Source organism: Spinacia oleracea, chromosome 6 (assembly GCF_020520425.1).
Source record: "Spinacia oleracea cultivar Varoflay chromosome 6, BTI_SOV_V1, whole genome shotgun sequence".
In the NCBI taxonomy this organism is placed as follows: Eukaryota; Viridiplantae; Streptophyta; class Magnoliopsida; order Caryophyllales; family Amaranthaceae; genus Spinacia; species Spinacia oleracea.
Window position 1 is genome coordinate 105,086,296 of NC_079492.1, and position 14,282 is coordinate 105,100,577.

Sequence of the window (14,282 nt, forward strand, 5' to 3'; positions counted from 1 at the left end):
GAGTGTGACTGCAGTGCCATGTTAGGAAATCGTGCTGTGAGTAGTATGAGGACACAAATAGAAAACTGGAAGGCAGTGGATGCAAGAACAAAGCAGCGTGGGCTGTACCTCTCTTGGTGCATATGGGGGGAAAGAAACCAAAAAGTTTTCAACAACAAGTTCACTCCGAATGCAGTGTTAATTGAGCGAGTTCGCCGGTATGTGGAGAAGTATGGAAAATACACAGCCAAGGTTTATGGGGCAGCGAGGCCAAGGGTCCACAGGAGCCCGAAAGTGTGGACAACACCACCACCAGGCGCGATAAAGATCAACGGTGACGCCTTGCTAGGGGTAGAAGGGTGGGTTGGCTTAGGAGCAGTGGCTCGTGACAGCACTGGTAAAGTCGTCTTTGCGGGCACGAGACATATGAGAGCCCATTGGCCCCCAGAGATTGCTGAAGCCAAAGCGTTGGCCATGGCAGTGCGGCTAGGCGCTAAGTATGGGGTGAGAGACGCAATCATCGAATCAGACTGCCAAGGTCTGATCACGAGACTGTCGAAGGGTGCAACGTACTTCTCGGACCTTGACTCTGTCTTGAGTGACATTATGGCTTTGTGTGTTAAGTTTAATTCCGTCAATTGGTCTCACGTTAAGAGAGAAGGCAATTTCGTAGCCCATCATCTTGCTAAGCTAGTTCCTTTTGGTGTCGAACAAGTTTGGGAAAACCATTGCCCCCAAGAAATCGACCCGTATGTAACAATGGACATTTTGTCATTGAAGTAATATACTAGCTTACATTTCCTTTCAAAAAAAAAAAAAAAATTCATATGAAGCCAAAAAGTTTGAGAATGATTAGCTTGAAGATGTAAACAACAAGACATCACAGTGGCCGTGGCATTGAATCTCCAATTTTCATTATAAGTACCTAAGAACTCTACACCAATGAAAGTGGAATAAGAGAATGTCAACCAAATCTTTTCAACTTTACAATACAAGTCATCCTACATTCCTACATTCCTACATTCCTACCCCATATCAAAATTCAACTTGCAAAATCAAGTGAACGTCGCTGTCAAATGCATCTCTGAACTCATGTCCTATTTCGCATTCATCTTGTGTTCATCAATTCGAAGATAAAACATTTGATTGAATGAATTTGGGTGAGATGGTACACTCGATTCATAAACCGTTACTTGATTCATAAACCGTTACTTGTTTAGACCTTGGTAAGTAATATAAAGATATGTTACAAAATTGAATGAGATGCAAAATGTGACAAATATACAATTCCAATAAACTAGGATAAAACATTCAGCCAAAAGGCTTACATTGACATCAAATTCGAAACTATTCTACATCCACACATTATTTCCTATTTTTTTTGGGGACATTTCAATTAGTTAAATCAGAAACAAGGGAGATCATCTTTAATTCTAAAAGTTAGATTAAGCCTCCACTGCAATCTTCTGAGCATAACCGACATTCTCCAATCTCTCTTCAGCATCCAACAGCTCCGGAAAGGCCTCTTTGATATTATGAATACTTTCTAAGGCATAATCTGCTCCTGCTGATCTTTCAGACTTACCGACCTGCGTAAGTTATAGTTATAAACAACAAACATAAATTAGTTTAACTTTAAATAAGAAAGTAGTTAGCCACATTTGCCATATTTGCCATATTCAGATGGAAAACAAGGTTAGCTTACCAAAACAGTATGAAGACCCAGATTTTTACCAGCACTGACATTGCGAACACTGTCATCAAAGAACAACTGCGACACCCAGCAATAACATCATTATTGTTATTCAAACAACACAAAAGGAATAAGATAAAAGAAGGGCAACTTACAGTTCTTTTAGGGTCAATTTCTGCTATCTTAAAGGATTGTTCAAATGCTGTTTCAAAGGGTTTACAGACAACTGGTGTTGGTGGAAGAGTCACACCAGAACTAGGTTGATATTCCATGATGTCGAAAATTTCATCAGGAGCATTCTCTTCATCCCCACTCACTGCCACTTTACCCTTCTCACTAGGATTAAGCGTCTCAAAACAGATTATCCTTTCGAAACAATCCTCCAAACCTAGCCTACGTAGAACCTCCGCAGCATGACGTTCATCAGAATTTGTGAAAATCTGTACACACACCATATTTAAAACATCTCAACAATAATATAATGCTCCATATTCCTATTTCTTCAGCTACAAGAAATTACCATTTTGCGAATAGGGAGGCTGAGTAATAAGTTCCTCAAAACTGGATCAGGTTTTAGAAAATCATAAGGTAACTTTCCATGAACCAACCTGAAAACCACAAAATTAACTTATTTTCAGACAATCAGTCTTATAAAATAATTGCAATATATTACAACACTAGTCAAGTTGTACCTGTGGTAGTGATCATAGTCGAAGTTATACCCGATCGCCTGATGATACGAAAATTTCAATTTAATGCTATTAAAATGGCAAAAGATAAACTCAAAACTAAAAAAAAAACTTTAATAAACAAAGGTATTTTACCATACCCTAAGACCAGCCATTGTGGTTCCATAATACTTGTAAAGAACATAGCACATGTCAGGAACTTTACTTTCCTCTATTCCTAGCTGATGAATCATGTACTCTGGAAATATTATTATAAAACAGATAATGTTATTATTTACTTTTTAATTTTAGCATTAATAAATGACTAATATAAACAATTGGTGAAAATCAATTAAACGATAATTCATGAAAAGAGTACCTTGAATATTTTTGGAACAATGAGAAGCAATCCCAGAACTTAGGGGATAAAGGGTATCATCAAGATCTGAAAAATCAATCAAAACTTCAATTAGCATTCATTTATTAATTCAAGAAAGCAATTGAATATTGATGATTGAATAAAAAAAATGTTACCAAATAAAAGGCAGTCATATTTGGCAGGCTGGTGTCTGTTGTCTAATTCGTATTCCATTCTTCCTTAAAATCTGCAAATGTACCAAAAATTTCCAACTTCAACATAGTTTCTGGGAAAAAGCAGGAAAATGGTGTCTTTTCTCAAAGAAACATCAGCAAAAGGCAGCAAATAATTAATGGAACATGAACAAACAAAGCAACGCATTTTCCTATCCGGTAGTAACATAAGTTAACACCATTCACGACATGTTGTATACAAGTTTTTGCCTTCGAATGAGGCTTTTTAGACACACACACACACACAAAAAATACAACAAATATGACTTCTAAAACTTAAACGCTCAATAGCAACAACAAAAACTTCCCAGATCCAACATACATTTATGAAAGACTAATTTATAATCTCAAACAACAATTGAAATGAAATCCCAATAAAGAAACCCCTTATGTTATGATCCCATATACTATAATCATGGCAAAAAAATTGGTAAAGAATTTAGACAAACAAAAACATTACGGCAAAGAATTCAAGAATGAGAAACACGTACCAGATCTGAAATGTCGGCAACGAAAAGGCAGAGACAAGGAGAGAGAAGATGGGAGGAAAATGAGTAATGAAAGAGAGAAATCGGGAATTCAATGTTTGTGAAAAGAATGAGGTTTAAATAGAGAAAATGTAGAGAATTGGGTTTAGCCGTTAACTGCTACTCCTATCATCCTATGTTAGAAAAGGATGGAAGTTTCACGGATAGTATAAATTTGTGTTCCCTCCCTTTTTCTTTCTTTTGCCCATTTTATTGGAAATTTTTGTACTACCCAAAATTAAAGAGGAATAAACAAATGGGTATCTTACGCGTGTCGCGGTCAAAGAATGAGTACCTTACACGTGTATTAATGTAGGTGGATAATTTAATTCAGATTTGGAATTGGAATTAGAATGTGATGACTGATGAATTTGTTAACAACTCATGTTTAGATGAGTATTATATTCAAGTTTTAGATTACGAAGGCTTGATAATCAAAGTGTAAGCATGGGAGGTTTGGACGGTGAATACAATAAGTGTTAAAAAAATAAGTGTTGGTACACATGATTCCCATACTTTTTCGTATTTGTACATTTAATTAATCATACATATTAATTACATCCGAAAGATGATCCGATTATTCCGTCCGTCCTAGATGATTGAACAAAAGCATAAGAGTGAACAAGATATAAGAAATTCCAGATACACGCCAAGAAGATGCACCAGTACCATATATAAAAAAAAAACAGAACAGTTGGTTAATTACACGGCAGCCATTATTTCTTCTTCGTAAAATTTCAGACTTTCTATCAGGAAAACATGAAGAAAGCAAAGAGGATAGCCAGTTGTAAACATCAAATTTATCTCATTGAAGAAATAAGATATTAAAGAGCATACAATGCGTAAAAATTTCATTATACACCTTTTCACTAAAGAAGGAGAAGGAGAAGGAGAAGGAGAGAAACAAGAACCATGTACAACACAAATGAAAGAGCCTTTGTTTAGTGTTTACTACTATCTATGTGGGGACCACATCTGGTATCAAAGGCGATGAACCATCGTCCTCTGACGTCTGGTTCTCAGTGACCTCATTAGTCTTATCACTTTCTTTTTGGAAACCTAGCTTGAACCTATCATAGTTTGTGAGCTCCGCAGATTTGAAAGGTCGTTCACCTAGAACTTTAAGCAAGTCTTCTTGATGGAGGACTTCTTTTTCAAGCAATAGTTCTGCAATTTTAGCAACAGATTCCTTGTGTTCCTCTATCAATTCAACCGTCCGCTTGTATGCCTTTGAAACCCATTCTCTCACCTCTTCGTCTATGATTGCACCAGTCTTATTGCTGTACGGCTTTGACATTTCAAAACCATCCTCCCTTTGGGGGAACGACAGCAGGCCCACTTTGTCACTGAAACCATAGATTGCTACTTGGGCATATGTCATTTTCGTCACCTTTTCCAGGTCATTCTGAGCTCCCGTCGAGATTCTCCCTATCAGAACCTAAGAAACCAGATTTTCATCTCACGTCAGCAAAATCTTCTCATGCCTTTATTTTCTCTGTTCCTCTTGACTAGGGGGGTTTAACAGGGTTTATATCAAGTTCAGTTATCATGGTAAACCCTTTGTCAGGAATTAATAGTAAGTCACGTATATTATTCTAGGAAGAATACGAATAAGTTTGAATAAAGTGTTTTGAGAGGATAAAAACGAGAACCTGTTTCAAGGATATTTCTATTAATAAAATTTTGCCAAAATCTAATTTATACTACCTCCGTTTCAAAAAAATCTTTACAGTTACTATTTGCACGGATTCCAATGCAATATTTAACTACTAATATATCCAATTTCGTATGTGAAAAAATTATAAAAATTTGATATTCTGAAAATACATCCCGACACCAATCTAACAAGATCTTGCATGTAACGTTTTAATGTATATAATGGTGACTTGGTGAGAATTTACGGTCAAAGTTTTTATACTTTGAACACATTTTCCAAAGCGTAAAGAACTTTCTGAAACGGAGGAAGTAAGTGGTAGGGACAATGTGACAACAAATTCCAGTAATAATTAATTAATTGTTAATTAGGACGAGGGAAGGAGATCCATGTATGTACCTGTTCAGCTGCTCGGCCACCAAGGGTCATGCAAGTCATGTCAAAAAGCTGCTCTTTGGTCATAAGAAGATTTTCATTTGGAACATATTGTGCAAATCCTAAAGCAGCTGTTCCACGGGGAACTATTGTAACTTTCAAAAGCGGCTCTGCATGTTCCAGAAACCACCCAGCAACAGCATGACCTGATTCATGGTAAGCAACAGTGCGTCTTTCCAACTTACTTATTACCTGCACCATCAAATACAAAGTTAGGGATTCCTTACCTATTCTCTTCTGAAGTAAGTAAAACTGTGCTTCAGAAAAACTCAAAACTTTACCCTGTTTCTCTTCTCCAGGCCACCGATAACTCTATCTATAGCAGATTCAAAATGATCCATTGTAACAACTGTCCCCTCATGCCTGGCAGCAATTAATGCAGCTTCATTAACAACATTTGCTATGTCTGCTCCAGCAAACCCAGGTGTGAGTGCTGCAAGTCTCTCTGAGTAGTATGAAGGTTCATGATCCAGCTTGATCTTTTGCAAATAAATCTGAAATATTTGTTCCCGGCCTTTAATATCAGGCTTGTCAATGGAGATCTGGCGATCAAATCGACCGGGTCTTAACAAAGCTTTATCCAATATATCTGGCCTATTTGTGCCAGCAAGTACCACTACTCCAGTGGTAGTTCCAAAACCATCCATCTCAACAAGCAGCTGGTTAAGAGTGCTTTCCCGCTCATCATTTGAACCAGAAAGCCCTCCACGTCCTCTAGCCCGTCCAATTGCATCAATCTCATCAATGAAAATAATACTAGGTGCACATTGTCTTGCTTCCTGGAATAAGTTTCTTACTCTAGATGGCCCAACACCAACAAACATCTCCATAAAATCTGAACCAGATATAGAAAGAAAGGGTACACCAGATTCCCCAGCAGTTGCCTTAGCTAGTAGCGTCTTTCCTGTCCCTGGCGGCCCAACCAACAGAGCACCTTTGGGAATTTTTGCACCCAAATCTTCATACTTCTTTGGATTCTTAAGGAAGTGCACAAACTCCATGATTTCTTGCTTTGCTTCATCACAGCCAGCAACATCCTTGAAGTACACCTGAATAATGGCTCATAACTTGTAAGCTTTGATAAAAACATGCCATCATATAAAGTATTAAAAAATTATCAACAATACCAATTCCCCCATCAGTATGGATAGTGCTTATAATATATCACACATTTTTAGTATGACATAGCTAAAGGAATTGAATGAACTTAATTAAGCAAGAAAATTCGAAAAAGTATAAGAGTATCTGACCTTATTCTTGGCATTCTTATCCACCTTCGTAATTTGAGCTTTTCCAATGTTGAAAATTCCACGAGCTCCTCTTCCACCAGTGCCGCCAACACCAAGCCCACCTTGCATCCTCCTACCCATGTATAAAAGTGATCCGAGAATCAAAAGTGTGGGTGCAAATCTCATCAGTTCCTGATACCAGACCACTTCATCAGTATATGTTACAGGAACATAATTATGGGGATCAATCCCCAAGGTCTCCTGGGCTTCCTCCAACTTTTCTTCAAAGTTTTCAACACTTCCAATGGTGAAATAGTACTTGTACTGGCCTGATTGACCTCTCGAAGGTGCACCACTGCCAGGCCCTTGCAAATCATCATTGTTAATCTGATCCCGTGCTGTACTCCTCACATAAACTTTAGCAACTGATTTATTTGAAATGACAATATGATCAACTAGACCAGGTTCCAGAACCTTATTTTTAAATTCTTGGAAACTAATCTGCAAGAAACAAACCAGACCATCAATCACGCAAGAGTAGATTGAGAAAATATTCTACTGAACTAAAGCAAACACAAAACATGATGTAGGGAATTAGGGATGAAAGCAAAATAAGATAGATAACCATTCAGATGAAAATGAAGCAGAGTTTAAATCACCCAGTGTCGGCATTTAACAAATAAAATAACCAACCAAGCAATAACATAAGACACACTTTACGAGGTAAAACACAGAATAAACAAAGTGATGAAATCAACAGCCAGAACAGTCACAAAACTAACACTTCCATATAGTACTACCCTCATGTAAAATGTTCTATACAGGATGCTCAAGGAACACCCAGAATGACCGAAAAATATTTAACACAACCTGTAATCTATACAAGCAGTGGTGCTGGAAGAGCACTGTGCTCAAAGCCTCAAACCAAAGTAATCAGGGTAAGAGAAGGAAATTGCACAAGAGGAGCATACGAGGTCTTAGCTCCAACAATACATCAATGTTTCTCAAGCAGGTTTTGCTGCCAATTAGTCCACCAGCAGGACAGTCATTTGGGTAAAGAACAGCCAAAAGTGAATTCATTGGGGTTAAAGATTATAATGTTCGGATACTATACACAGATGCCAGTGTGTCTTAGTTCAACTGAGTCATTTGACAAGAAAAAACTGTTCTAGCTTCTAGCACTGGACAAAGTCATATAATAAAAATGTTTTAGCGTCATTCGGGTTAAAGATTATAATTTCCGGATTCTATACACAGATGCCAGTGTGTCTTAGTTCAAATGAGTCATTTGACAAGAAAAACTATTCTAGCTTCTAGCACTGAACAGAGTCATATAATAAAAATGTTTTAGTATCAAGCACAAACAATTAAAAGAGAACTGCTCGACATCATCATATGCAAAAATTTAAACAGTCATTCAAAAATTCTTACCTGCTGCTGATCACGAGAACCAAAAGAGAACGTTGAGAGGAAAAGCCCAATCATTAGGAGAGGAGTCAACAAACTCTGAAACTGCTTCATAAATGTTTCTTGAAAATTTCCTTGATCCTCGGTGTTTGAGTTTGATTCCTCTGAAAATTTGAAATAATAGAGAAGCTAAAATAGCATATATTGGCATGCCGTACGCAGTGTATGAAAAAGTGCACATAAGCGTTGAAGCCCTAAGCGTTAGGATAAAGAGCTTAATTAGTCATAGGCGAAGCGCTTTGGAAGAAGCGCATCGAAGCACATGAAGCCTATGTTACTCAGACACGGGTGTCGGTGTCGTGTCCGACACGGGTGTCGGGGTGTCGGACACTCCGATCCAAATATTTGTAGACACTCCGACACGGTCAAAGGAGTGTCTTGACCAGGAATTCTGACACGGCTCCCATACAAAGTGTCGGATAAAAAAAGCGACACTTTTTATTAAAAATACATAAATAGTTTAAATTAAAAAAATCAAAATATAAAAGTTACTCATAATATCCAAATTCAAAAATATAACCCCTTAAACATAAAATAGATTGTCTGGAGAAACTGAAAATGCAAAAATACAGAATTAAAAAGTCAGCTAATTAATTAAAACTTTAAAAGGAAAAAAAAAAGAATAATGAATTTTTTTTCACGAAAAGACAGCTTACTTGATCAATAGAGTCTCCCTCAAAAAAAATAATAAAAAAAAAATCAATAGAGTCAATAGAAATCTTATGATTAATTATGAGACTTTTTGAATTCTGGGAAGATAATCACGTGGGATTGTTCCACTTCCCCCACCTAATTAATTAAAGAAAAAATGTTTAAAATAAAAAGGGTAAAGTTTTAAAGCCCACTAGGCAGTCAGACACCAAACCACCAACTAAATAAGGCACCGAACAAACAGAACAAAACGACGGGAAGGAAAGAACGCCGGAAACAATGGCTATGGCTGATTCTCAAGATTTAATTTCAACAAAAACAAGAATTAAAGAGTGCATTCAACTCGGATTTTCTACCACAACAAAAGCCCTAACAATATTTTTGCTCTTTCGCCTTCCCCCACCTTCAATTGCTAGAGTTAGGGTTTCGAATTCTTCAAGATCTAATGCTTAAGGTTTCGGCTAAGACGAGTTAGGGTCACCACCTACGAGGTATATTTTGCAAATTTTGAATTTTTTTTTCTACCTTTTTTCCTCCTCCCGATTCCGACACTTTATTGCGGACACTTTTCCGACATCGGTGTTGACACCTCCCCGGACACGTGTCGAGCGTCGTGTCGCGGATCGGGTCGTGTCGACACCGACACCAGCCGTCCGGGGGAGTGTCGGAGTAACATAGCATGAAGCTATGTTACTTGGACTCTTCATTTCTCCTCAAGTACCCGTGTCAGATCTTCGACACTCAGACATGGGTGCGAAAATTGGACACTTCATTTTAGACTAAAACCATGGAATTTTTTTCACAAAATAGCAAGTGGCACACTTGAACACGTACCCTTGTCCGACATGAGTACCCAAGTCCGAGTAACATAGATGAAGCGTGCCTTTGTGGGATTCATTAAAATAAGTTTTCTGTTTTTATTTTATGTTGGAAACTTCTCTTTTTTATGTTGTTCACTGTGTTCTGGATAACACCATATAAATTCTTAACAATAGAAAGTGGCCAAGAGTCCAAAAGAAAAGGAAAAAGAAGAAAAGAAGAAGACAGAGTCACAAAGATAAATGATCAGCCGGCCTAGATAGTGCATGATAAGCACTATGTTATATGCTATATTTTTGTTAAAACAAAGAAATTGGTAAGCAAATCTGATGTTTATATATTTCTCTGGTTTAATACTCTATTTTAGTCGGATATATATGCATAATAGTAAAGAAACCTGTAACTTTAAAAAGTGTGCTTCACTTCAAGGAGGCGCGCGTCTTGAAATTGCGCCTTACGTTTAGGCTCTAGGACGCTTATCATTTTGGCGCCTTGCATTTACTATCCAAATGGACACAAGGGAAATCAAATCTCAGCCGCTCGCTCATCTAATCTTTTACATCCCCCCTTCCTCCTCAACACGACCATGTTTTCAATTGTTTTCTTCACTTTGCTTCCACTTTGAATCATTATCCTTATCCCAATAACAATCAATGGGCATGGGAGTTATGAATCTTACATGCCCGGGCTAGCTACATGATTTTAATTGTATGGCGTACACACAAACCAAAACCACCGTCATCGTGACATCTATCAACCCCATATCACACCGCTTGCAAATTGAATCCAATAAAATTTTGAGAATCAGAATAGAGTACATTATACAGGCACACAGCCACCCCCATGCTAATCACTACATATAGCTTTTCCTTATCCATAGTTCTTTCTCTTTCATGTTTGAATCTTAAGCTACTAGTACAAGATGACCAAAAACTCCTTCCTTAACAGAAGCTTATCAAAGATAGCCTCAGTCAATCAACTCATCTACATACTTTACAGAGGCCACTTTTTCACAGAGACACCTGCATTTTTTGCAGCCGGCTTACACCTTCAGACTGCAAGCATCTGATCTTTCATTTAGCTCACAGATTTAGTTAATTAGAGGTAGATCGTGAAAGATTCACTGTAAACTGATTTCTCTAGAACCGAGCGCCATACATAATAGCCTGCAGAGACTAAAGTAGACTTCATAAAACCAAAAAGGCTAAAACCCAATAGCTAAATGAAACCTGTTTAACCTAGTTCAAGTCTCCAAAGAGTGTGAAAATCCCAATTCATAGCTTCTATTTATCTTCAAAGTAAACATAGCATCATTTGAACCTAACAAACACTCCATCAGGAAGCTCTATAACTCTATTACAACAATATCAACTAAGTGAGATCCCACCTTGATTTCCAGAGTTGGTAAAAGAAAAATCCTAACATATCTCTAACGATGGGACTTCCTAACCACTCAATAACATTACAAGTTCATATGATAGTGGCCTATGGGGTTAAATTACAAAATTATAAAATAAAAATAAAAATAAAAATACACAAAGAATTTTAGAAGATCCAATTGTATCTTTCTTTTTCCAAATGGTATTCCATTCTAATAGCACAATCATATGAGGTATGTAAGCTAATAACTCCAAGTGAAATGAACCTGGAGCCATCCAACGCGCTAATGACACGATCTTATACTGCCATACATCTGTTAAATCTCATGCCCATGGACATTGCAGAGATAGATTACATGCAATGCACGTCTAATGCCAGACCTTCACAACTCATCAATATCAATGGCTAAAGAGAGTAGCCCAAGAACGACACTAATATTTCATATGATGAAACCTGTTTCGGAAGCTAATAACCCAAAAGGTAATGAAACGTGTTTCACAAGCTCAAGTGCACTGCTCCAGGGCGGATCTTTGTTGTGGCTGGGGTGGGCCTGCCCCCCGGCCGAAAAATTTTGTAGTGTATTTTTAGTTACGCCCCCCCTAAAATTTGTGTATAATTGTATAATTACATACTCCCTCCGTCCCTTAATACTCGCATCGTTTTGACTGGACACGTATGCCGATGCACAACTTTGACCACCAATATCTTTAACTACACATTATAAAAACTTATAAAAAATTTAATATTTTGAAAATATATATTAAGATGAAGCCAACAATATATTATATACTAACATTAGTTTTCATATACTAGAAATAAAATAGGTCAAAGTAAATTATGTGAATAGTGCAAAAAGTATTAAGGGACAGAGGGAGTAGTATATTGCTTAAATTTTTTCTACCGGCCCCCTCGTAAAACCGTTCAGGGTCCGCCACTGCACTGCTCTATGCCTCTATGTGAAGAATAACTCCCCCAAATAACAATCATCAATAACAAATAAATATTTGATCTACAGCAGTTATCCTTGAGCAAGAGTTTGCTTAAATGAGAATCCAATCGATGAGTGTTAAGCTGTTAAGGATTCGATATTAACAAATTCATGAGCATCCAAACCAAACATTTCTGGCTATCTTCTACATTGCAATACTCCTAAATACAGCTTTATTTCCTAGCCTCAATCCCCAAAGACGAGAAAAATCAAACCCAACAAAGAACATTAAAGAGAAAACAAAAAAATACCTTTCGACTCGGATTTCTGCTCATCCGTTTTCGGAATTTCCTTCTTATCCTTAGGATAAAAGTTCTCATAGTCTGCAGTCAATCAATTCAAACAGAACGATCAAACTGGACTCCAACAACTACAAACTATGAAACTTACAGGAAAACAATCAAAATTTTCCCAAATTCAAACAACAAAAGAAACTCACTCTTTTTCTTAGGAGCCTCGCTGGAGAAAAACCTACAAAGACTAGGATTTGCAAGCATACATTTAATATCAGACAAATAGTCTTTATTCTGAGCTCCAATTGAAGCCAAATAACTCCTCAGAAACCCTGAATTAGGATCAAATCGATTTACAGAGGAATTAACAAATGGAACTCTTAATACACTCTCATCTAGAATCGCTGGCCTCCCTTTGTAACATCCATTGATGAGATTCTGCAATCAAACCCATAAATTAAAAAAAAAAAAAAATTAATCCCAAATCAATACCCTTCAAAAAGGTTCTAAAGCTTACCTTTTTTTAAGCACAAATAAGAGTGAAAAATCATTCAAAAGAAAAAAAAACAATTACCCTTGATCGAGAAGCACGAGAAAGAGAACGACCCAGTTTAGAAAATATCATAATTTATTTTAATTTTTGGATTGGGTTTGATAACTTGGGAGATACCCAGATGAAAAAATGGATAGATCTAATGAAAAAGAGGAAAAAGAGAGAGGAAAGTTGAGAAAATAATGGGTGAAGGATATTAATACAGAAAGGCCTGAAATTTCATGAAATTATGGCCATGGAGAAGGTTTTTAAGAACGAGTAGGGTTTCATACATTCGAGCATTAGGCAGTGCTAGTTCTACGTTTATGAAGGAGGGGGTTCATGATTTTTATTTTCATTTTTATTTTCATTTTTATTTTTCAGTGGGTAAATTTATCCAATCCGTGGGAGGACATTTTGGATACCCCAATTGTAAGGAGACTGTGTTTATCACTTTCTTTTAAATTTTGTATATGTGAAAATTAGGTGGATAAAATGTATTTTTTCTTTGATATTAATGTCGGTTTTATTATTGGCTTTATCCGGTTGGTTTGAGATTTTTATGCACGCGATGCTTGTAAAAATGAATAAAAAGAAAATCAAAAAGCAATTAAAGAGAAAGATGATCGATTTTTTGTCGTTATTATGGAGTGATTAAGGGACTTTCCATATTTTATTGTATTTGATTGGTCTGGTAATTTAAGTGGTCAAATATGTCTAGTTTGTCCATACGACATGTTTTTGTTCGGGATATTTTAGACTATTTTATAGGGAATACCAAAAAGTCATTTACATTTATGACCTCAAGAGTTTCTTTATAGAATAGAGATGAAGGAAAATATTTCATAGAAAACAACAGGAGTTCTCCTCACAAAAGAAACACATATTACAAAAAATGAAAGACTCATTCATATAGGCTTTATTTGGTAGGTTTGGCATATACAATCCGTGAGACATTTTGGATACCCAAATGAGGTTGTTTTTATCCTTTTCTTTTAAAGTTCTTATATTTGAAAATCAAGTTAATAGAATGTATTGTACTTCAAACTTTGTATTCTTAGTGTTGGAACATCGATACAAATGCTATGAGAACCTCCTCACAAGGGGAATATAAATATCTAACACGAAAACAAAGGACTCCTTAATGTAGGCTTTATTTGGTTCGGGATATGCCTATTTGAAAATATTGTGTATAGTACTAAGGAAGTTATGCGGAACAATATTCATTTATATACTCCAATAACTTTTACGTAGTACAACTTTACTTAGTGTTTTGTAGCTATCTTGACTTTATTTTACTTTTTGAATTAATGTTGAGACCCTATATCAAAATATTCACATGTTGAGTTGTTTCACATTAGAGAAAAAAAAGAGATAATATCAACTTATAAGCTTAAGGACCTACTCCTCTCCTTGCCAATTGGTTTGGAGATGAA

At 36.5% G+C, this 14,282-nt stretch overlaps 2 protein-coding genes across 2 annotated transcripts; both read right to left on the reverse strand.

Moving 5' to 3' along the window:
* Positions 1–1,250: 1,250 nt before the first annotated feature.
* Positions 1,251–3,649, reverse strand: LOC110800652 (suppressor of disruption of TFIIS). Its single transcript, XM_022005960.2, has 9 exons — positions 3,423–3,649; positions 2,875–2,945; positions 2,720–2,785; positions 2,502–2,599; positions 2,365–2,402; positions 2,193–2,280; positions 1,828–2,112; positions 1,685–1,750; positions 1,251–1,568 (listed from the first exon to the last, which is right to left on the reverse strand). Exons 2-9 carry the CDS (start codon positions 2,930–2,932, stop codon positions 1,425–1,427), a joined length of 843 nt encoding a protein of 280 aa, XP_021861652.1. The 5' UTR covers positions 2,933–2,945; positions 3,423–3,649; the 3' UTR covers positions 1,251–1,424.
* A 594-nt stretch (positions 3,650–4,243) lies between these two features.
* On the reverse strand, positions 4,244–13,247 carry LOC110800661 (ATP-dependent zinc metalloprotease FTSH 10, mitochondrial-like). The gene is made up of 8 exons (XM_022005968.2): positions 12,889–13,247; positions 12,521–12,752; positions 12,333–12,404; positions 8,208–8,347; positions 6,798–7,277; positions 5,829–6,596; positions 5,512–5,739; positions 4,244–4,896 (listed from the first exon to the last, which is right to left on the reverse strand). Exons 1-8 carry the CDS (start codon positions 12,937–12,939, stop codon positions 4,417–4,419), a joined length of 2,451 nt encoding a protein of 816 aa, XP_021861660.1. The 5' UTR covers positions 12,940–13,247; the 3' UTR covers positions 4,244–4,416.
* Between the last annotated feature and the right edge of the window lie 1,035 nt (positions 13,248–14,282).

Excerpts from the sequence above, each read along its gene's own strand:
- LOC110800652 (XM_022005960.2), bottom strand. The coding sequence starts at position 2,932 with ATGGAATACGAATTAGACAACAGACACCAGCCTGCCAAATATGACTGC. Across the intron at positions 2,786-2,874 it reads ATATGACTGCCTTTTATTTG|ATCTTGATGATACCCTTTAT; the intron begins GTAACATTTTTT and ends TTGATTTTTCAG. Across the intron at positions 2,403-2,501 it reads CCACAATGGCTGGTCTTAGG|GCGATCGGGTATAACTTCGA; the intron begins GTATGGTAAAAT and ends TCGTATCATCAG.
- LOC110800661 (XM_022005968.2), bottom strand. The coding sequence starts at position 12,939 with ATGATATTTTCTAAACTGGGTCGTTCTCTTTCTCGTGCTTCTCGATCA. Across the intron at positions 7,278-8,207 it reads GTTCTCGTGATCAGCAGCAG|ATTAGTTTCCAAGAATTTAA; the intron begins GTAAGAATTTTT and ends TGTTTCTTGCAG. Across the intron at positions 5,740-5,828 it reads GCCTGGAGAAGAGAAACAGG|GTAATAAGTAAGTTGGAAAG; the intron begins GTAAAGTTTTGA and ends TTGATGGTGCAG.